The sequence below is a fragment of the Panthera onca genome, chromosome A1, assembly GCF_046562875.1.
Source record: "Panthera onca isolate mPanOnc1 chromosome A1, mPanOnc1 haplotype 2, whole genome shotgun sequence".
Lineage (NCBI taxonomy): Eukaryota > Metazoa > Chordata > Mammalia > Carnivora > Felidae > Panthera > Panthera onca.
Genome location: NC_138339.1, coordinates 235,065,846 through 235,089,793, shown reverse-complemented (window position 1 = coordinate 235,089,793; position 23,948 = coordinate 235,065,846). Strand labels below are relative to the sequence as shown.

The following is a 23,948-nucleotide window of genomic DNA, read 5'->3' as shown; positions in this document are numbered from 1 at the left end:
GCACTAGAGAAGTAAATTTCAAGGTAAAATGGCCCTGCACGTCTGTCACTAAGACCACAGCACAGCTGTTGGAGGGAGCCACCATGCAGAGCTGGGACAGTCAAGGATCTGTGAAGTCAGAGGGGTTCTGGCCCCCAGAAGTCAGTCATGCTGGAAGGGCCAAACCTTTTGAGAACATGGAAGTTTGTCCCCATAGAAATTATTTTGGTAAATTTAAAAAAAAAATTTTTTTTTTAATGTTTATTTTTGAGAGAGAGAGAGAGAGAGAGACAGAGCGCTAGTGGGGGAGGGGCAGAGAGAGAGGGAGACACAGAATCCAAAGCAGGCTCCAGGCTCCGAGCTGTCAGCACAGAGCCTGACACGGGGCTCAAACTCATAAGCCGTGAGACCATGACCTGAGCCAAAGTCGGACGCCCAACCAACTGAGCTACCCAGGCACCCCTGTTCTGGTAATTTTTGTTTGAAATAAATTGAAACCAAGAGAAATAGGGGCGCCTGGGTGGCTCAGTCGGTTAAGCATCCGACTTCAGCTCAGGTCACGATCTCGCGGTCCGTGAGTTCGAGCCCCACGTTGGGCTCTGGGCTGACGGCTCAGAGCCTGGAGCCTGCTTCCGATTCTGTGTCTCCCCCTCTCTCTCTGTCCCTCCCCCATTCATGCTCTGTCTCTGTCTCAAAAATAAATAAACATTAAAAAAAAAATTAAAAAAAAAAAAAGAAACTAAGAGAAATATTGCCAAACGAGTACAAAGAACTCCTGTATTCACATTCATCGATTATTACCATTTTGCCCTCATTTGCATTTCTCTCTCCTTACGCGTGCATAGGTGCAAACGCCCACCAAGGGCACGCATGCACACACCCATAAGCACGCATGTGCACGCACGCACCCACCCCCACAGGCCCTCATGCATACACACACACCAACACAATTATTTTTGAACCAGTTGAAAATAAGACATCAGGCTCCTTACTGCTTAATGCTTTGGAACACAGTTGCTAAGACCATTCTCTTATATCACCACAGTATAATGATCAAAATCTAAAATTTAGAATGGATATGGTACTATTCTCTGATCCTTATTTGTTCATATTCCAGTTTTACCATTGTTGTTCCAATAATGTCCTAGTTAGCAGTTTTTTCCCACTCCTGCCTCAGTGCACAGAGACCCAGTACAAGGGTCTCTGAGTTTGGGACAGTTTGGGACGTCTGAGACGTTCACTAGTGACCCCTATGTGGGGCTGGATTTCCTCTTTCCATTTTCTCCAAACAGCATTTCTGTCTTACTTTTTCTTCTTCTGTATGTGCTCTTTAGATTTGATTCCCCAGGCCAGCTAAAGTAGCGAGTCATGGTTTATCATAGCAGATTAAATAGCATAAAAACTGACCTGAAACTCTTAAATCTCTCCAAATAATGAATGAATGCCATCCATTGGATTCCCATCATATCTATAGTCAAATTTCTACATCATTTTATTTTATAGTGACGAGAACCACCATGATCAGATGGATTTCAGCTAGATTTCATCTCTTATTTTATTGAGGTAACTCTTAATGTGCTTTGAACTGTTTGAAAAATTATCTTATTTAATCTTATCAAGCCAGCATCATTTGAAGGAAAAAACTATGGGCCAGCCTCATTTGTAAACAGAAATATAAAAATTCTAAATAAATTGTCGGCAAATAGAGTTCAAGAGTGTATCAAAAGAGTAAAATATTTGACCAAGTAGGATTTATTTCAGGAATACAGGAGGTTCAAAATTTTTAAATCTTTCTAAATATCAACAAAAGAAAAAAGAAAAACATGATCCCATCAGTAGATGCTGAGAAAGTATTTGAGGCAAGTCAGCTGCCATTCCCCAAATAAGGACTCTTAAGTAAAATGGGAAAGAAAAGAAGCCAATTAACTATAATCCAGACTATTTATTAAAAAAAAAAAAACAGTAGCTATTACCATAAATGGTAAAATTCTTAAACTATTTCATTTTAAATAAGAAATTAGTCAGGGATGCCTGAAATCACTATATAATTCAGCACTGGTTTTGGAATTTTCAGCAATTGCCAAGAAAATTTAAAAACTATTACTAGAAAAAAAATGACTTCTGTGCTTATACAAATATGCACACAAAAAGTGGCCTTTTAAATGTGTTCACATATGGCTGTATATCTATAAAACCCCAAACATATCAATAAATACTAGAATTATAAGAGAATTCATAAGGTGACTAGATCCATAACCAATAACTTCTTTCTATCCTAACAATCGATAGCTTTTTTAACTCTAGCAAGGAGACTTAGAAATGCAAAGGAGTAGTAATTCCTTTCATATACATTGTATAGGAGTAATTTTTATGGTACCAAATAGAAAAAGAAATCCAAAACCTTACTGAAGTATACAAAATAGAGGAGAACAGCTAGCAAGGGATATTATTCTCTTGTATGAGAAGACAGTATCATAAAAAAAAAAAACAAAACTCCTCTAAATTGATATATAAATACGTGTATTCCAAATAGAATCCCAGTGATTGGGGCGGGGGGTGGGGGGGGGAGTTGCTCAAAATGATATCGAAGTATAAGTGAAATTAACAAGTACTTGAGAACAAATATGCAGAGTACAAAAAAAGAATCACAAGGGTCAACTTCTTGTCACTAAACATCAGACAATATTGGCTCAGTTGGTTGAGTGACCGACTTTGGCTCAGGTCGTGATCTCACGGCTCCTGAGTTCAAGCCCCGCATCAGGCTCTGTACTGACAGCTCAGAGCCTGGAGCCTGCTTCGGATTCTGTGTCTCCCTCTCTCTCTGCCCCTCCCCCTCTCACTCTCTGTCTCTCTGTCTCTGTCTCTCTCAAAGAATAAATAAACATTAAAAAAAATTTTTTTTTAAACTTCAGACAATACTATAAACCTGTTGTAACCAAATCAATATGATCCTTACATGAAACTGCACCAATAAGTTAGAGAATCCAGAAGAAAATTCCAGTTTGGGATTCCAGATCTACAATATGTGAGAATTAAATAAACGTCAAAGGTGCTATTTTAGGAAGAGTTTGGATTAATTGTGTTCTGACAACTGGCTCTTTATTTGGAAAAAATAAAATAAAATTGGATGCCTATCTTATACCACATAGATAAATAAATTCCAGATACGTTAAGACTTACATGTGGAAAGTGAAACTGTAAGATTCCTGCACAAAATTCCTAAAAACTTTGATAACAATAATTGGGCACTCAAAGCTCTTCTTGACCATAGAAAACTTAGGCGCTTTTGTATGACAAGAGAAACCATAAAGAAAGCCAGGAGACAGAGTGCATCCAGATTAAAGACAGAGTTGGTATCTGCTATACTCTTAAAAAGTGGATAAACCACAAGTAGAAAATGGACAAAGGGCCTGACTAGACCGTTCACAGAATTGCAAACCCAGATGTCCAACAAATATATAAAAACACGCTGACACGTGTTGGTAGTCAGGGAAATGTAAGTTTTCTTTTAGGTAAGAATTAATATCTTTAATTTTTTAGCCTGGAGGATATTAAATGTAACACCCAGTGCTGCTGGGGAAGCAGGGACAAGATTACTGTTGTCCTTCATGAAGGGAAAGGTAAATGATTGGAAACTTTTTTGGAAACCACTGAGCAAACATCTTTTAAAATTTAACATGTATCTTTTTACCCTGCAACCCTATTTCTGGGAATCCTTCCCACAGAAATAAAAGATAAAGGTATCTTTGTTATGATACATTATGGACGTTTATTACGTAATGTGTGCGGAAACAAAGGAATACCTATCTGTAGGCGAATGGCTGAAAAAATACAGAGCCTCCGTATTATGAATCACTGTGTGGGGCGGACAAATACTGCTTTAGTGTCAAACCCAGGGGACATGTGAAGCATCCCACGATGTATTGTTTTGCGAGAAAAATACGAAGAAAAATTTGTTTCTATAAAACAGAGAATGGGGGCGCCTGGGTGGCTCCCTCGGTTAAGCGTCCGACTTCGTCTCAGGTCATGATCTCACAGTTTGTGAGCTGGAGCCTTGCATCAAGCCCTGTGCTGACAGCTCAGAGCCTGGAGCCTGCTTCAGATTCTGTGTCTCCCTCTCTCTCTGCCCCTCCCCTGCTCATGCGCGCTCGCGCTCTCTCTCTCTCTCTCTCTCTCTCTCTCTCTCTCTCTCAAAAATAAGTAAACATTAAAAAGAATTTAAAAAACAAGGACAACAAAGAATGATCTATGTGTGTGGTGTGTTCAAGCAGGGGGAGAATATGATAGATCCTACTGGGGGTTGGCCACTGGTGAAGGGGGGACGATGTGAAGTGGGTAGAAAGTCCCGTAAAAAAGGAAAAGAAGCACTACGGATGGTGACGTGAAGCACGCGTGAAAGCACATATAAGCGGAACAACGAGGGTGGGTGGACGTACAGCTGTGCACGGGTTCTGAGATGTTGGCTGGGAGCACCTCCCTTAAACAGATAACTTGTATTATTGTGAGAGGGCCGAGTGCCAGCCCTCTCGATCCTCTTATCCTTGAAATCTGGGGGAGGTTGACATCCCCAGGGCCGTTTTCCTTTCTGCTCCAGGGTGAATGAGGATCATGGGAGTTTTGTGGGCCTTATTCCACCACATCTCTGATTGTTTTAGCCTAATAGATTTGGAAAAGGCCTATTTATCTGGACTCGGGCTCCCGGTAGCTGGTGACGCAGAGCTCTCAGAGACACGCATCCAGTTCCCACGGGCTTGAGAGTTTGCTGGGTTTGTGGGCAGGGATTTGCTCGGTGCTGATGCCGAGCAGTGAGTGACCCGGCCTGTGACCTCTTCCCAGAACCACGTAAGAGAATGACCTTACTTTCCGGGCTGAAATGGCATGCTGAGTCCCAATTTCTTCTTTAGGATCTGGCCTTCTCTTTCCCAGACACAGTCAGGAGCGTGCCAGTCCCCTGTAGATTACAGGTAAAGGTCGTGGTCTCAGCAGGCACCAGGAGACTCGTTGTCGTGGCAGGTTGCTCTGTCTCCTTCCCAGCCTCGTCTTGTGCCACGTCCTCAGCCAGCCACCGTGCCGGAAGTCTTAGGAGTCCTCACCCCACCCCCGAACGTGCCACCTGTGTTCCTACCTGAAGCTTTGCGAGGGGTGCTCGTTTCACGGGAGTGTTCCCTTCTGCGCCCCTCTCCCCGGCCTCCCTCTTCATCCTGCCAAATCCCGTAGGTCCAGCACCTTACAGGTCAGGCACTCTTTGGTCCCAGAACCCTTTCCTGACTTTCCCTTCTCCTTCCCCATCGTCTCCCCCATGAGTAGTTTCGCAGAGCACCGACTCGTAGGTGTTTATTTATATGCGGGCTGCCTGCCGCCCGTCTCCAGCCCTGCAGTAGACAGAGCTCCTGCGGGTCAGGGACCTGCTTCTTTTCCTCCGCCTTCTATACATATTCCTGGTGCTTATCACGGCGTCTGGCCCATAATTCATTCCCAAGAAATGTCTGTCAGATGCATAAATGGGTGAAGTACCTCGTGCTTCCTGAAATTTGAGTATAAAATCAGGATGGGAAGTTGTAAAATCGCGCCTCGGCGACGCTAACAGGAAGGCGCAGCACCCCACAAAGCCACCGAAACCACCGCTCGCTTGACAAAGGAAGGTAGCTGTTAATTGATGAACGTGGTTTCTTAGCTAATCAGATATTTATGGTGTTGCGTTTCGCGTCCAGTGCATTCGTTTTATGCTGATGGAGTAACAAGTAAAAACGGTCTCTCGTGTATTCTCTTTGTTTGGAGGGTGCCTGGGGAGCTGTGAATCACTGAGGCTCAGGTCTGGACTTGACTGAAAATTAAGTCATCGTTCCGTGGAAGCGAAACACTCGGGAAGGCCTCTTTTAATGGCTCGTTGTTCTCCACACAGATTTTCACAGCGTTGCCACCCTTCACTCTGGGAATCTTCGAGAGGTCTTGCACCCAGGAGAGCATGCTCAGGTTCCCACAGCTCTACAAGATCACCCAGAACGCGGAAGGCTTCAACACAAAGGTAAATGACGCTCGCCCACAGTCGTCGCCTCAGAAGCGTGTAAGCGGCGTGCTTCGTCTTCCGGCTCTGGTTACCTGCCTGAGAGGTCAGAGAGAACATTTGAGAAGAGTTGAGGCCCCAGCCCTCTCCAAAGTATAGCCAGCCGGTGAATTCCAGATGCCGAGTCGGAAAGGAAGCTTCTGCGTTGCACGTTCAGTTCCTGTTTGTCGACTCCTTTGCTCTTGTCCCCGTGTGCCTTTGATTGCACCTGAGTAGAGGAGTCCTATAGGTTCAGCCCATGGGGTCCTGGAGCCCAGCAGACATTTAATAAAACCCGCTGGGGATGCGGTAATTCTCTATGTCTCCTTAGTTTTTTGGGCCATTGTAGTCTACCTGCAATTGGTCTGGCCAGTGGCGCCCATGGCCCTGGGTCCTGTGGGATCAGCCGTCAGAGACTCCCCTTCCCTTCATAAAGCCCCGCGATGAGGCCGGTGGGGAGCTTCCCTAACGGAGCCTTCTCACCACCTGTGGCTTGGTTTTTCAGTTACAAGAAAAGGTTTCTTTAGTCAGTGAGTAAAATTGGCCAGATGTCAACACGGGAATCAAGGCATTGGTGGGTATTTCTTTTTCAGCCTGGAGAATCAACCAGAAGAGAGAAGGCACCTAGACCTAAAAGATGCCTAAAAGGCATCTAGACCCAAGCAGCCCTGCAGAGGGCCGAGCGGAAGCTGTGTTAGGCTAGGGGTTGCCGGGATTCTGCCATCAAGCCTGGCAAAGGGGACCTCCCAGGGTCTGCCAGTCACAGCTAAGCGGCAGGGTGGTTGAGTCTCACTGGCCAGAAGGGAAGACCTGTGCCTGGTTTGGTGCAGGATGCCTCCTTTGCCATGTTTCTGTCTCAGATTTTTGTGCAGGAGGGGGTTAGGGGGTTGAAACAGAGGTTCATTTTAACATTTTAACAGAGGTCAGTTAAAACACAGGGCGCTGGTTGTGTGCATGATTTGCTTGGGTAGCCACCGGGGCCTTGGTAAGGGTGACAGAGGGTGAGACTTATTTGTGGACACCTTGAAGATTTTTTTTTTTTTTCTTTTGAGGGGATAGGTGAGGCGGTCAGGGAAAAGGCAGGAAAAAAATGAACTTTTCAAATGGGAAAATCCCATTGTCTTATCATTTTTTTTCATTATTGTCTGTCTCCCCACCACTACTTAGGATCAAACTGTAGGACAGTCCCCGGAACAATCTGTAGATGTTTGAATAAACTCAAGCTGGTGTCAGTATGGTAGTTCGGTCATCTGAGTAGTTAAAGAGATCCTCGAAATGCATTTATGAAACTCTGGTTTGGAAGAAACTAAACTTTGCGTTCTCTTGTTTGACCTTTCAAGTGTTAAAGAGTTTTAAACGTGCATGATATTAACCAAACTCCTAGAAGTGAGCAAGTTGGGCGGGAGGGATTTCAAAAAGCAAAACAAAACAGCGAGAGCGCGGTGTAGGAATCCACGTTTAAGGCGTTTTCAGCGTTTTCAAAACATTTCTGTCTCTTGTTAACAATTTTGACCTAATACCCTTCTCTTTCTAGATGATTGTACAATTGTGTTGTCTTTTTTATGATTATTTAAAAAAAGGATTGTAATTCATTTTTTTGGATGTGGACCGATTGTATATCGCTCTATGTATATGGCCATATACATTCAGGTCTTTGTAGTAAGGTGATATTATCTGGAGATCGTCCAGTCATTTGTACGTAAAAATGAGGAAATAGGTATTTTTTTTTTTTAACTTCAAGAATAATACCGTGCTTCTGCAGCGACGCAGCGCCCTGCCAGTATCCTTCACAATGAGCAGTCTGTTGAGTTGCACAGAGGTCAAGAGTTGTGGGCAGCTCCTGACTCCCTTGGTTTGTTTTCCCTTAGGTTTTCTGGGGTCACTGCATCAACGCCTTGGTCCACTCCCTCATCCTCTTCTGGTTTCCCATGAAGGCACTGGAGCATGGTAACGGCTTCATGACCTCAACTGTCAGCAAGTAGCTCTGCGGTCCCCCTGGTGCCAGTTGTTCACGATTTCCACCCCCCCCCCCCCCCGGTTCTGCAGACCTAGAGATCACAAGAACACATTTTCGAAGAAAAACATACCTAAAATCTAATGAGAGCGAGGGCTCAGGTTTATAGCTTGTAGGTTTCATCCATTCTGGCTCCGAGAGCCCATTTTCTTTCCAGTTGCCTGGAGAGTTTAAATGCTAGGAATTCTAAACTTTATTTTTAATAACCGTTTGAGGCGAGGATCTCGAAGCAAAGCACGGCACTGTAATGAAACATCGATGCCTCCCGTCCGCGAGTTTGACATTTTCGGTTAATTACTTGGGCTTTCGTTTTCCACCCTCACGGACCTATATGCAGAGTAACTCAAATCTCGTGAGAGCCTAACCTCACACCCCATTTCCTGAAAGAGTTGCCTTTCCTTGACATACACGTTTCAAGCAAACTGTTAAGGTTTGAGGACTGATTCTCTCGACTGGGTTTAGTCCTCCCTCCAGCTGGATGAGGGCATGTGAGAAATGCAGCTGACTCAATATATCCAAAATGTTTCCTCCTAAGGAGAGACACATCTTTTAGTCCCAGAAAAGGAAAATGTATCATGAGAATGCTTCTCTTTCATCCCTCTCAAATAGTAATAATCCCCCGGGGAAAAATTACTCCGAATGTTGACTAGACAAGGCCTTTTATTGTTCAGAGAACCAAAGAATATAAAGCCTACAAGCCTCTTTGTTTCTGTGTCAATGTGTTTTGTGCTTCAAACAGAAATGATTCATCCTCGCTGATAGTCTTCAGCCTATTAAATACTGACAGTTGGAGAAAATGCATGCACAGCCAATTTATTATACCCTGTGACCTGTTCTCTGAGTCTCATCAGACCTCCTTGTCCTGGAAGGGTCCCTAAGTCTCCAGATCAGAAAATAAAATGTCCTGCTTCTAGACCCACCCCCACAAGGGACATTCTAGCAGAATCGTGTCCTTTTAACTCTAAAGCTTTCCTGTGATTCATTTTTACTCAGAGTAGATCTTCACATATTTTGAATGAGCAGGGGTTCCAAAGAGTGCTGAGTGTGGTTTGTTGTAGAAGCCCTGCCAATTTGGTGATAGAAGCAGCCATCACTGTGTCAGGACGGACTGGCAATGGGAAGCAATGGGAACAATTTGGGGGGGGGGGGGGCGCCTGGGTGGCTCAGTTGGTCAAGCATCCGACCCTTGATTTGGGCTCAGGTCATGACCTTGCGGTTTGTGAGATCGAGCCCCACGTCAGGCTCTGAACGGACAGCATGGGGCCTACTTGGGATTCCCTTTCTCCCTCCCTCCCTCTGCCCCTCCTCTCTCTCTCTCTCTCTCTCTCAAAATAAATAAATAGTAAAAACAAACAAGCAAACAATTTTGGCAGTTGTCCCCTTGGCCCACACGCAGGGAGACACAGGGAATGGTGTGGACTGAGCACAATGGCTATCTCTAGGCCCCTTCCCCTTCTTATCGAGACGTTGCACTCTGGTCCTAACTCCAAAGTGCTTGCCTTGGGACTCTCAGAAGATTTGTAAGATGGTCATTTGCTTGTCTGCTTCCAAAAGAACTAACGTGGCCCATTCTGCGGTAGGGGCAGGGGTTTTCCAATCCTAGAGTTATGATTATGTGCTTCGAGCTTGTGGCTTGTGGTTTGTGGCAGAATTGTTACAGTCAAGCTATAGTCCATTATGTAGATCTATTCGTTCACCTCATGCAGCCTTGTGTTGAAAAGCAGACAGACTCCCGAAAAGTTACTTTACCTGAGAGATAACACCAAATGAATTTCAGGTTCGTTTCTGCCACCCTGTCTGCTTCCCTCAAATTTGGCAATTTGCCTGCCAGCCAATAACATGAGTTTTTCCAGTTTGTGTTATCATCACCAATGCCATTATTTCATTGTGTTCAGTAAGCCCGCAGCATGGGGTTTTCTTTTCATTGTGTTGTAAACATTAACCTATTGAGTGAACCTGTGCAAGACAAAATAAATTGCAAATATTAAGTATGTTTGGCAGAGAATTGTAGGAGACCATTGGAGTTCTTGTTCATTAGTTGACTTCCTGTAACAAATGAATATTTTAGAATGAATTTCTTAATTCTCACGATTAATGGGTAGCAAAAATGGTTGTACTGCTGCTCTTTAACCTCATTCCCGTGATGCTGACGTCCAAGGCACCGTGGTGGTTGATGAGGGTGACAGGTAAATAAATCAACGTGGGTCTTACCATCACAGAGTTTGTAGTCTGATAAGGGAGACTGGATTCACACGTGGAAGCTTCTAGTACAAAGTAGAATATTATTGCCTCAAGTAAAATACGCCTGGCGAGCTATGGGATTTTGGAGGGCTGAGAGAGAAATGCCTTTCATTTGGAATTGCTGTTAGAGAGGACATTTAGGTTTAGCCTGAAAGTCCAAGCAGGATCGAGACATGTAGGCATGGAAGGAGGAGCCGGATACAGTGGGGAATTTCAGGGCTGATGTGGAAAGCTTCGAGGAGCTGATCCCTTCAAGGGTAGAAGACCGGAAAAGGTTTGAGAAGGTGGGTGAAAGCCGGACGGCACAGGGCTTTGCATGCGAGGTGAAGAAGTTGGGACTAAAGATGTTAAGTGAAGAGTCACGTAGCATTTAGATCAAGGAGAGTATTATGATCAGAGCAATCTGGGGGGGAGGGGGGGGACAAACGTGTGATGTCAGATAAGGTGAGTGGTAGAAGGAAAACCACTTGTGTCTCCAGGCATCGCAGGGAGCGTTTCAGCAGAGTTAAACCCAGGAAATGGGAATGTGTTTAAGGAGGAGGGAGCATGTGTTGAGAACTTCTGTATTCAGAACCGTGGCGTCTCTCTGACGTGCCCTGACCCCGAGAGTGCGCAGATATAGATTCCGCCTCTCTTACCCTCTGGCGGCTTGCGGAAGGTGGGAGCTGATGACCAGCAAGCACGGATGGAACTACTGAATGGCCAGAGTGCTGAGTGCTACGGGGACACAGCCTAGTCTAGTGGGTCGAGGAAAAGGCTTCTCCAAAGAAATGACATGTATGTTTTTGAAAGTTGAGGAGGGGGTGGCCAAGTGGGGCAGGGGAGGTGTGGGGGAAGGTGGGGAGAAGGAGCATCCCTGGCCCAACCAGGCAAGCACGCGAGCACCCGCACAGGCCGTGGACAGTATTTACCGGTGTGGGAGCCGGGGAGGGGGCGGGGACCCGGACTGCAGACGTTGTTCAGCCTCCGATGAGCATTTCAGGATGCTGGACAGTGAATGTCAGTAACCTCCCCTCCTTGTCTCCCAATCCTAATGCAACGATAATAAACCGAAGCACGTCTTCACGTATTTCCAATGTTCCCTCCGGGGTCAGCAACAGCACCCACGGTCGAGACAGCTACAGCACAGAGGCGGCGGGAGTGGCTGGAAAGGAGGGCAGAGAGGTTAGGTGAGGGTCGCGTCACGAAAACCCGGGTGGGCACTTTTCTCGGGGAGGGGTTGGAGGTGAGAAAACTGCTGTGCAGAAAAACACATGAGGGTTGGCAGGAAGATGAGGGTTTTCTTTGGGCGTGGGTGCAGGTAGGGAGAGGAGAGTCAGTGGTGGAGATTCAGAAAGGTGGCAAGTTTGAGAAGATAGGGACTCTTGCTGGGATTACTGGTTCGTGCGTGCTGATTGACAGTCTCAGAAATGAGTTCTCGTGACACTTTGAATTTCCGCTTAGAGCAATGTTATCACCCAACCCCCAAAGACACCTGATCTGAGACAAATTAAGGCACTTCCAAGGCAGGGAGGGTCCTGATCTGACAGAGGAGTCCCTCCTTCACCCCCAGGTCCTGCCTGAAGCTGTTCCTTGGACTCCTCCCCACACCCGGGGCCTTAAAGGAGTTTTGCCTGACAGGCTAAGGTCCCTAGAGTATTTCATTCCTGTCATCGACGCACGCTTCGTGGATTATGTCCCAAAGACAGTGGATTTTACTAGGGAGTTCTCTGTCCACCATCCGTGAAGAGAGGCACAGGTACATACCAGCGTTGTTCACTCTGGGCACGTGGTTGTTGGGAAGGAGTATTTTTGAGAAGGTGTGAGCACGCCATTCATTCCTTAGAAAGGTTCCAGGAATCTTGCTTTGCTTATGTCTGCGTGGTTTTGGATAGACCTTTCAAAGCACTCTTTTGCTGATGGAGTTTGTGACGACTCCTTTCAAGGTTCAAAATAAAATTTTCCACTCGGGCAATTCAGCAAATCAGATTTCTCCCGACCATCACAGCCTTACCCTCAGTCCCGTGGCCCATCTGCAGCTCCCACGCTTTGACGTGAAAAGCGATTCTAGGTTAAAAGCAGAGATGTCACCTTTGCAGGGACTGAAATGCATCAAGACCCTTGGTGTCAGGCCACACTCAGGTTTTCCATTGGTGGATCCAGTCTGCATATTTGAGCAATCCTCCTTGAAGTGGAATGTGGTGATTGGCAAAAGAAAGCAAAATCAGGTTTGACTTACCAAAAGGAAATTTTCAGATTTTTCTTGATGAAATTTAAGAGGGGGGAGGGTGTGACGAGAAAAGAGAATACACTTACCAGCCGAGAAAAATTCCTGAAACGTTTCTCAATTCTTCACAGTCTACACCCTGGAAATCACTCCCACCCCTTTTCAGAAGGCAAAGTACCACAGGGATACTTATTCCTCTGGCATCATTAAGCAGCAAGGTCTTTTAAGATTTCTGGAAAAGGCTATTTTCTACTTTTTAATCAACGTGCTGCTGGAAGATCAGTTTTACAAACTGTGCACGCGTATAACATGAAACGTGACATACTTCTCTGCCTGTGGCATCACTGGGCCGTTTTCGCTTGAACTATTTACGATCTACGCCCAGTACTGCAAAGTTGGCTCTGTCACGTAAACCCTAATGACTTGCCTTGCTTCCCCTTAAGCTGAGTGTGGGCAAGGCTGCCCTTGTTCTCTGGGCTTGCAAGTTCTTAAACTCAACTATTCGTTCATTGAAAAGAAGGCACTAAATGAATCTGTTCTCTGTGCCAGGCCAGCACTGGTTTCTGAGCATCCCGTAGGGAGCCAATATTGCTCTAATGTTCCCTTAACCTACCTGATGGCACTACATCCTGGACCAGTCGGGAGGGTGTTGCTACTACAGTTTATCCACAAAATGCTGTATTTGCTTCTTTAAAAATTCTTGTAAAGTTTGTTTATGAGAGAGGGAGAGAGGGGAGGAGTGGGGGAGGGTCAGAGAGAGAGGGAGAGAGAGAATCCCAAGCAGGCTCCACGCGGCCAGCACGGAGCCCAGTGCGGGGCTCAAACTCACATGCCTGAGCCAGAACCAAGAGTCTCGGACGCTCAGCCGACTGAGCCACCCGGGCACCCCCAAAACGCTGTATTTTCAAGTAAGGGATGTGAAACAAGAAGCCGATGTTTCGTTCCCCTTGAAGAGTCACGACTGTGCTGCGCACAGGTTTTAAAAGATATACGACACGTGAGAAAGATCCAGGGACGAACGTCAGATGCTAAGTGGGACGGAAAGGGGACTGGTAACCCTCCATATGTCCTCTGCCACTTGGAAACTTCTGAGTGGCCAGGGTAGCGGAGGATGTTCATAAGACCCTGAAGCATGTACGCGAAGTGAATGGGCCTTGCTCACTAAAATCTAGAAAAATGGAATGTGTTGGGAGCTTTTTAGATGTTTATACAAATGAAACTACTGCTTATAAATCTAAATAACTCATCACTAATCCAATCATAATATACTGAAAATAAAACCAAGTCTCCAAATTCAAATTCAGAACATTTTTTTTTCCTATTTGGGTTTGTTTTCAACCCAATGACCCATTGAGGGAAAGCTCAGACTTTGTCCTTTTATCTGTCGCACCGATGTTTGGAAACACAGAACTGGGCTGGAGGCTCATTGTTGTCATTCAGTTAAATATTTCTTATTTTCTTAAATATTCGCTGTCTCTTTTTAAAACATATTTTTAAAGTTTTATTTATTTTGAGAGCAAGCGCGAGAGAGAGAGACAGCACAAGTGGAGGAGGGGCAGAGAGAGTGGAGGGAGGGAGAATCCCACGCAGGCTCCACACTGACAGCATAGAGCCCCACGCAGGGCTCGAACCCACAAGCTGCTAGGTCGTGACCTGAGCTGAAATCAAGAGTCGGACGATTAACCAACTAGGCCACTCAGGCACCCCTCAGCGTCCCTTCTAATAAACCCTGTGTTACATGTATTTGAAACAGTTGGGTTTGGTGTAATGCTTGTAAGAAGCGTGAGCCAGAGTCCCAGATTTCACGAACCCTTATAACTTTATCAGGAAGTTGAATTGAAGTGCGTTAGCAAGGGTGGGAATAGACTGTAACAACCCCCAGATCTTAGAGGCGTAACCCATTAAAAGCTTATTTCTTAGTCGTGTCACCATCAAATGGATGAGTGCATTGGGCATATTTTCTTTTCTTTGATTTTTTGGTTTATTTTTGAGGGAGAGAGAAAGTGTGCATGCACAAACGGGGGAGGGGCAGAGAGAGAGAGAGGGAGGGAGAGAGAGAGAGGATCTGAAGTGGGCTCTGTGCTGACAGCAGAGAGCCTGATGCAGGACTCAGACTCCGGAACCATGAGGTCATGACCTGAGCCGAAGTCAGGCGCTTAACCAACTGAGCCACCCAGGCACGCTGAGCATATTTTCTCATTTTCCGTGTTTTTGATGCTCTGATGACTGGGGCCTTGATCCTGAAGAGACCATCCTTCCCAGGGCTACCTAATTCCTAGAGAGAGCAAAGGACTCCCTTGCAACAATGTCTGTGATACTCAGATCAACCAGTCCGGAGCCGACACCCCCAACCATCTAATCTATTAACTTTCACATACCAAGCAATATTCTCCCTGCCCTGAATCACCCCGGGGCCAGATACCAGACAACTAGGGATCACCCCTGTAACCCAGAGTCTGCTGAAATTATTCACACCATCCAGTCCTAAGCTTACACAGCATACCTGCCCTGCCTTGCCCATTCCATCCCCCAAAAACCCCAGTAAAGGCTCTGGACCATGCTCTCCCCTTTCGTCGCCTTCCTCCTGACTGACCCTGGTGCTTCCCCGTGTGGCCCTGCGTGGCATCCATGGCTCCTGTTTCTAGGGATCTGTAAACATGAACTTCCTTCACGACCTCGTTTCCATGTCTGCATATCTTACCATACCTCATTAAAACAAATCCTGGGTGCGTTTCAATGTAAGGGGGCAAGGGGACTCCACATCATGACCCCTGAGTTCACCCTCAGCCTTAACATCGGCAGGGCAGAGAGCCAGGAGAGGGAGTGGTTTCTCCTGATCATGTCTGGCATCTCCTGCTCATGTGTGATTGGCACAGACTAGTCACAGGGCCCTCCCTAGGTATGAGGGGCTAGGGAGTGCTATTTAGCTGTGCACCCGAGAATAAGGCACAAGTCTGCGGCCTTTGACTTTGACATTCAAGTTTACTTTCCACCGTTTTTACCACCTTTTTTTTTCTTAACTACCTTTTTGAAATCCATTTTTAGTAAACAACAGTGAAAAACACATTAAAATTTGAGTTTCATCCTTAACTTTCTCCATCAGTAACGGCAGTAGAGAGGAGAAAATCCAGCAAAAGGCTTATATAACCAGGAACTCAACCCAGCACTGGTTATGAACGTAATTATAATCACTAACACTTGTATAAACTCTACCTTCTGTAAACTCTTTCCAATATTTTATACCACTCTTTACCGAGAAAGGAAAAAATAAATTTTCTCTTCACGAATACATAGCATTGGAAGCAGAAAAGAATAGTTTCAATCACAGAGCCGGCAGTCAAGGTATTTGAGCAGGGTGAGTTCTAAAAGTTTGTCAATTAGTGAGTTGACATTTGAGATACATCTTCACTTTCAATACTGTACTAATCTAGTAGTACCTGGTTGGGGAGTACCTCCTCGAACGTCTAGAGTCTTAAGAGGCCCAAAGAACAAGATGGAGTAACGATACCCTGTTAATATTCTGGAATAAGGGCTCCTGGAAGTTCTGAAGCCAAAGGGCGGGGAGAGGGAAAGCAAGAGAAACTTGGCATCCGACCTTCAGCCAAAATTCTTGGCAGGTGCCTTGTCGTCAAGGGAATGGTGCCCCCCACCTCCGTTCTCCCTACTGAGTCATAATGTACGTGAGGTGCCTGGGATTTCTAATTCAGGTGTTCCACAGATTCTTACGACATTAAAAATGCACATATAAATTCACCATCTGTTTTCTTGATTATTAAATCCTGTCTTCCCTGACTGTACGGGACCGTGCTATAACTTTGTCTTCAGATTTTGCTTTTTGTCAGAGCCATTTCTGGATACGTTCTTGTGGTTTAATGATGTAATGCTTTTAACAAGCTTTTAATTGAAATGGCATCTTTATAAAATGTCACCAACCTAGCCCTTTGGAATACTCTGAAGTAAGTTCCTTGATCATTCTGTCTGCTTAGAAAATGAGACATACTTTCCTTACAAATCACGGGTTTTCCCACAAATATTTTCAAAGAGGTTCTTCTTGCATGCAGCATTTCTGGGCTGTCGCTCCTGATGTGGAGAGTCCGTGTGGTTTTGTCTCAACGGTCCACAATAGTCTGTTTTAGTGACTTTTTCTAAACCACACTTGGCTGATCTTACGCTACGTTGGCCCCTGGATCCGACCAGATATTGCAAATACTGTCAGTCTGGAAGAACAGTGTCACCCACTGCGGTGGGCCAATGGATCCTGAAGCCCCAGTGTGATATCGGCCTTTAAGAGAATGTGCTAACTCTACCCGGGACAGTGTCTCCAACTCTGTCACTTATGTTTAACCCTTTTGATGCATATAGTAAACCCCATCGTTCTAGTAGGCTTTATGTCACATGTAGCCACAGTAAAATCATTCTAAATTTTTCCTCTTCCTTTAGGTTCTCCACTGTATGGAAATCTTCCGATGGGTTTTGGAGAGAGGCGAGCATCGCCTCTCTCATTTCATCTCTCACCCGGGTGAATTCGATCCCCGGTTGGCAAAAGGCTGACTGGTCCCAGTTTAGTTACATGCCAGCTGTTCTGGTGCCGTAGGGAGCTGAATCCTTCTTGCTGCTACCCCTGCTCGGCTAAGCCTTTGTGTGCTGATAATGATGGCTTTCTGGTGGGAAGTACACCGCCGTCCTGCTGGTGAAGATAGGGAAACAAAGGTTTGGGGAGATTACATCGCTCCGCGTGCAGTCTTGACGGATCTCTCGTGTTAGGGACCTTTTGAGAGCCTTGCGTGGTTCGGGCCCTGCCCACCTCATCATCGTGGCCCCACGCCCACCCTGCACGGCTCACCCCTCACCCCCCTGGGTGGGGGTCTGCCTGCATGCCCCTCCGCAGGCTCATTTCCTTTTGCCCTTTCCCCTCTCACCGCCCCCTTCCTCCCAAATAGCCATCTACCCCACCCCATGCTGCTCTGCCTGAAGTGGTGTTCTCACCGTCATTTCCACAGACGGTGGCCAAATGATGTTCTAAAGGCTGGCTTGGGGACCTCAACCACTCACCTGGGTTTGGGGGCTACTTTTTCCCTTTGAAAAAATCACTGGAGATGTTACATGTCTGAGTGAAATAAAAACAGCCAAACGACAGGAAAGATGTTTTCCTGGGTGGGTTGTTGGAGTCATAACAGTGCTATTCGGTTTAAGCAACGTGGGAAGAAATAGTTTGTCAGCAGCGTGCTTCAGGAATAAACCGGATTGTCGAAATGGGCTTTTCCACCCTCGAATTATCAGCAAGCCATAGCTTACTGATGCGTTCATTCGCAAATGATTTCTTAGGACTTCTCGTCTCTTCTTGTGTACGTTATTGGCAAGATTTAACAAAGAACAGTGCCCACAGGTATTTGCCTCTAACGCGGTTGAAATAAAACCCGGACGAGAACGATCCATTCCATGGGAATTTCCCCAGCAGGGTGTACAGAGCGGTCTTGTGACTTATCTAAAGGATGCTATCTTCTTTGAGGCTTTTGGCGTGTCCCAGAATTCTCCAGTTGGCTAAGGAGTTTCTCCTTCAAGGAATAAATTATTCCCAGATGGTAATCCATTTTGACCGAGGCGGGAGATACTGTTTCCTCGGAAAACGAAGATGCACACTGACTTATCCTTCCAAACTAATGAACAGAAATAGAAGGTTTATCCTGTCTCGTCTAAAAGTCACTTTCAGTGTATTCAGATCACCTCAAGTATAAACATTTAATTCCAGGGAGCATTTCACTTTCTTGACGGTGGAAATTAATGCATCACCAGACTCTGGAAGCTATAGTTGGAAAAGGTCTTTTAGTGTTCCCTCTTTTTCTCTCCGCGCCGCGTTGCCAGCAGAGCGTTGAGTAGTCCTGAGGGGCTCCATGGAGGCGCCGTCCTCGTACGTGAGCTCTCAGTCCTACAGGTAATCACAGTCCGCCCCCGTTTAAAGGCCATCAGGCATCGGGTGTTGCACGCTTTGTGCGGAAGTCTCCCACTGTTTGTGCCCATCGGTCAGGGGAACAGTTGGGTGTCACTGCATTCTTTCCACAGTCTGACTGGAGAGAAGAGGGTTCTCCCAGGTGAGACACTGCTTCAGAGTCTATTCTGTATACTTCTGGGTATTTCCAGTTCCTCTTTTGCCTGACTTCCAACGCTGTGGTTCTCAGTCTGGGCGATTTTGTCCCCGGGGGACATTTGGCAACGGCTGGAGAAAGTTTCCGTTGTCAACTAGTGACTGGGTGCTCCTGGCATCCAGGCAAGCCGCCAAACATCCTGCGATGCACAGGACAGTCCCGCGCAACGAAGAATTACCTGGAAAAATGTCAGTAGTGAGTGCCAAGGTTGAGAAACTTGGGACTGATGCAGTACGCACCCTAACTCAGGTTTCGGGGGTTTACTGCTGCTCCCCAGGTTTGCACATGCGTTTACTTCCATATGTGGCCCAGAATTCCTGTCCTAGGAATCTAATTTTCTGTCCTCCTCAATTCTCTCCTGAAAGTTCTTCCCGTTAGGTGCTGGTACTTCAAAGGAGTCCTTTCTAATGTTTTTCCCTCTTAAAATTGTTTCCTTTTTTTCTCTGGGATCCATTTTTCTAGCTCAGTAAGGAAAACAATCTGTTACTTGCAGTTTGTTGCAAAGTGGGTGATCTTTTTCATGTCACTTGACTTCTCTTTGCTGCCCTAGTTTTCTCGTCTGAAACATGAAGGTGATGATATTATTTCCTACAGTTGTTAGAATATCAAAGGAATATCACGTATGTCAGTATTACATATTAGTAACACTAATAATTATGCATTACTATTACGTATATTGGCAAGCATACGAATATATGTAAAGTGCTCAAAACCGTGCCGGTCATATAGTGGGTAACATGTTCTCTCCTTTCAATGCAGAATTTCTTACCATGCTTTACAATGTTCTCTTTATGTCTATAAAATATGAAACACGTTCTAAGCCCTTCATGTTAGACCAATGCTTTGAATGTTTAATTTCTTTTAGTACATGAATCAGCCAACATTTGAAACACTAGTACTAAAAGGAAATTCAAAGAGTTGTCGAACCATAATTGTGAACTTTGATGGTCAGGTTGGTCTCACACCTCTTCTAACTTCTCCATCTGGTCGGCATGGACTCTGAACTCCGTTAGGGCTTAGTGTAGGTTGAACTTCAGGGAACTTGGGTCTTTGTTGTCCATTCATTTACCCGTAGACTGTGACAAGGAAATCCACCTTGACCTAAATTGAACAGGAAGAAGCTCTGAAACTCTCCAGTTTCTACCATTACCTACCTGGGGCTGATGTAGCACCTAAGAATGCAGACCTTATAGTCTTTGAATTTCTATCTTAGAGGAATCTGGGTGACAATTCAATCATCATCATCGGTATCTGGTATAAAATCCCTGGCTTATAGGTGGGGAAACTGAGACTTAGAAGCTAACATTTTAAAGAACATAAATAACAGCAGAGCTGGAACCAGAGAACGGGGCTATATGGTCTTCTAATGCTCATTGCTGGGATTTTTTTTCCCACTAACCTTGACTCCCTTCTCACCACCTCATTTTTCTCAACATGCTTTTGTTTCTCCCTCAATAGCATTATGTGTCTTTGTTATCTGTTCTTTCTATTGTGACTTTAAGATGTTGACCACTTGGTGGGGGTGGGGTGCGTGTCTGGGTGGCTCAGTCGGTTGAGCATCTAGTTCTTGATTTTGGCTCAGGTCATGATCTAGCAGTTCGTGGGATTGAGCCGTGAGTCCGTCTCTGTGCCGACAGCACGGAGCCTGCTTGGGATTCTCTCTCTCTCTCCCTCCCTCTCTCCCTCCCTCCCTCCCTCTCTCCCTCTCTCCCTCTCTCCCTCTCTCCCTCTCTCCCTCTCTCCCTCTCCCCCTCTCCCTCTCCCTCTCCCTCTCCCTCTCCCCCCCCCCACTCTGCTGCTTGCATTCTCTCTCTCTCAAAATAAATAAACATTTAAAAACGAAGGAAGGAAGGAAGGAGGGAAGGAAGGGGGAAAATACTGATCACTTGGTACCAAATTTTAATGTGTCACTCTTTTTATCAGTATTCCTACATTAATATGACCAGAACCAGTGTTCTCCATCTCAAGTAAATGATATCACCGTTGGCCTAGGTACTCAGGCAAAAACCTGAAATCACCCTTGATTCCTCATGTTTTTTTCCACCCCACCAAGTCCTAAATCCTGTCATTTATACCTTCAAAATATGTGCCAATTCCTATCGCTTCTTTCCACCTCCAACATAACCACTCTGGCCTGCAATGTCCAATAGAACTTTCTGGACAGTAGTGACACTCTGTATTCCCTTCTGTCCGACATAGTAATCACTAGCCACCTGCAACCGTTGAGCATTTGAAATGTAGCCAAGTGTATCCGAAGAACTGAGTTGTTTTTAATAACAGCTTTTCAATACATAATTTACCTACAATTCACCCAAATGCTATGGTGTTTAATATATTCAAATAGTTGTGCAACTGTCACCTTAAGCAATGTTTGAGCATTTTAACCTCCCCCAAAAGAAACCCCATACCTGTGAGCAGTTACTTTTCATTTACCCCCCTTAAAAACCCACCTCCTGTCAGTCACTAATCTACTTTCTGTCCCTATAGACCGGCCCATTCTGAACAGCTCAGGAAGTACAATCCTACAATAGATGGCCTTTTGTGACTGGCTTCTTTCACTTAGCACAAGATTTTCAAGGTTCACCCACGTTATAGCATATTTCAGTATTTTATTCCTATTTATTGCCCAATAATGGAATAGTAGGTGTTTTGACATTTTTCCTTCCTTTTAATGAAATTCTGCCTAAGTTTCAAGTCTCTCCCCCACGCTTCGAGATCATCCCTTTGTAAGTCTGTGGCCATCCCTCTGTGGATAACTCCTATGTTCCCCAACAGCCGTCCCTTAGTTTAGGTGTCTAGCTAATGCAGCCCATAATGTCACTTTACAGTTCATCTTCCCTTATATCCACAAATTTACCTATCTGGAATCAGGAGAAAGGCCATGCCCTGGAGCTTGGTGTAGGGCCCCACGAGCCCCAGATTCTGCCTATGATGCTACTCAACCATTTTGGTGTTTTAGGAAACTGAACAGATCTTGAATCTTTCATGAGAGTCAGATTCCTCAAAGCAGATGTGTAAATCAGCAAACCCAAATATGTATGGCGGCCACTGGGCTGGAAATTTGAACACAAAAATCCCTATATACTTGGCCTGTAGGCCACAGATCTAAATTTGAGTATAGAAGGACATGAGAGGAGATTGGCAGTGGCATCCAAAGAAACCCATTCCTGATGTTGAAACAGCCTTCAGTCCCTCAGGATAATAACCAGACTTTTCACAGCCGGCAAGTTAGACAGTTCTATTAGAGTTCAGCCTCACTGATTGTTTTATCCATTGTGATAGTCATCCCTGAAAAGAAAAAAAGTGGAAAAGGTTTAAAAACAATTGAAGCTTCAAAAGCCTCGCTGTATTTTCTAGATGTCTCTCGTTGGATTGTCCACATTCCTCCAAATGATAGACTTCATGCGGTTGCATATGAGAACATGAGTAGTGAATTCTGAGTTCGGCAATCATGAATTGATTTGTATTCGTGTAATTATCTTCCTTTATTGGCCTGTAATTCCAACTTAGCAAAAATTAAAAATGCAGAGTAAGAGAACACTCAAAAAAAGTCTAATGCTGGCATTCAAAAAGATAGACTATTATGTCCTTACCCTTCCCTGTGTTTAACCCAACAAAGGGACATTTTAAAATTTATAAAAATGTAAATTTCAGTGCAGTTCAAGTGTTTGGTTCAGTATGTTGGAAACCGGATTTTGTTTGCTTCATTTGGAGAAAATATCAGATGAAAAAACTCACCGTTAGAAGTAGGAGGCATTAGAATCACAGATGATGCAATTTTTGAAATTCCCTGACGATTTAATAAATGTTTCCAAAGTTCTGTTTTTGTGTTCTGAACAAGACAGATTGCAGTGCTCTTCCCCAGAAGTTAGTAATAACTTCTTTGTTTTTCAGATACTCCGTTGGCCAGTGGCCAGGCCACAGACTATTTATTTGTTGGAAATATTGTTTACACGGTAAGTTTATCTCTGTTTACGGAACCGTTCTTAAGTGGCATATGTGTGGGCTTGGCCTCTGAAAACCCTTTATATAAGGCCTTCCTTCATGTTATTTGTTTCAAATCGTTAAACCACATAGTATAGATTCCTTAGAGTTCAAAATGGTTGTGAAATGCTTACCTCACTTTTTTAGTGGAGATTTGACAGAGTCGATTTCTGGACAGGTGATTAACAGATCACCCCATTCTTCAAATGACACTTTCACATCTACCTGTGAAAAAGGCAACGCTGAGAAAGGTTATTTTCCCTAAATCTTTCCAAGCTAAGAAAAGGACAAAAGTAACTCCAGCTGCCTCTGGAGGGGAGATTTGCGATTCTCCTAGAAAGTAAAAATAAGTCACCGAGGATAATACGTTTTCCCCAATTCCTTTGTTTTCACAGTATGTTGTTGTCACTGTGTGTCTGAAAGCTGGTTTGGAGACCACAGCTTGGACTAAAGTAAGTTTTCTCTGGAATTGTTTCTCTATCCTTGTAGGTATTTTGATGGCATGCGATCTTTTTAAGCCTTGGGAAAACAATCAACAATATTTGGTTTGCTCATTTAAATTTTGCACGTAAAAATTGTCTTTTTATCTTTATCAGGGCCAATTTGCAACCCAAACTTTTCTGATGATTCATTTGCTTGGCACTTAGTAACAGCTCTAAACTCTTAACAGTTTTCTCATGTCAAATATATATGCATGTTTTTAAAACAAAACAAATACAGAAGATACAGAAGGACAAAAAGGAGAATTTTTAATTTCCTTCACTTTACCACCAAGAGACAGTTGGTATTAACACTTTTCTGGGTAACATTACAAACTTTGTTCCATGTGTATTTTTAATAGGAGAACGCATTACAGAGCATATAGATAGTTTGGTGATCTTTTTTCAGTTAAAAATACATCATGAACATTTTCCATACCTAAAAGTATACTTGCACAAAACCTTTCTTCATGATTAAAGAGTATTAAGTTTTATCGATATCCAACACTTAATCATTCCCCAACTTCAGACGTTTTGGTGACTTGCCACGTTTCAGGATGATGACCCATGTTTCATGTTTGTCTGTCACTGCTGTTTTCATAGGCTTCTGCTTCTGGGAAAGTGAGGGAGGAGGTTGGAGCTGGATGTGGAAGGAGGGAATCTATTAATAGACAATGGCAGTTAATCCAGATGAGAGGTGATGGTGGCTTGACCCGGGGTGCTACAGGAGGAGGTAGTGAGAAATGGCCAGATTCCAGATGTATTTTTTTAAAAAGCCAGCAGCCCTTGATGATGGATTACATCATGGGGCGCGGAGGAAAGGATGACATTGAGCATCGTCATATTAAGAGGACAGAGG

The 23,948-nt window shown here is 44.7% G+C and overlaps 1 protein-coding gene across 4 annotated transcripts in view; it reads left to right on the top strand.

The window, feature by feature from the left end:
• ATP8A2 (ATPase phospholipid transporting 8A2) overlaps positions 1-23,948 on the top strand; it is a 598,035-nt gene that overhangs the window by 425,397 nt on the left and 148,690 nt on the right. For all 4 annotated transcript variants that reach the window (XM_078445879.2, XM_078445975.2, XM_078445933.2 and 1 more), the window contains 4 exons: positions 5,882-6,004; positions 7,891-7,969; positions 22,521-22,582; positions 23,006-23,062. In XM_078445879.2, coding sequence (XP_078302005.2) covers positions 5,882-6,004; positions 7,891-7,969; positions 22,521-22,582; positions 23,006-23,062 — 321 coding nt within the window. The remainder of the gene's footprint in view (positions 1-5,881; positions 6,005-7,890; positions 7,970-22,520; positions 22,583-23,005; positions 23,063-23,948) is intronic.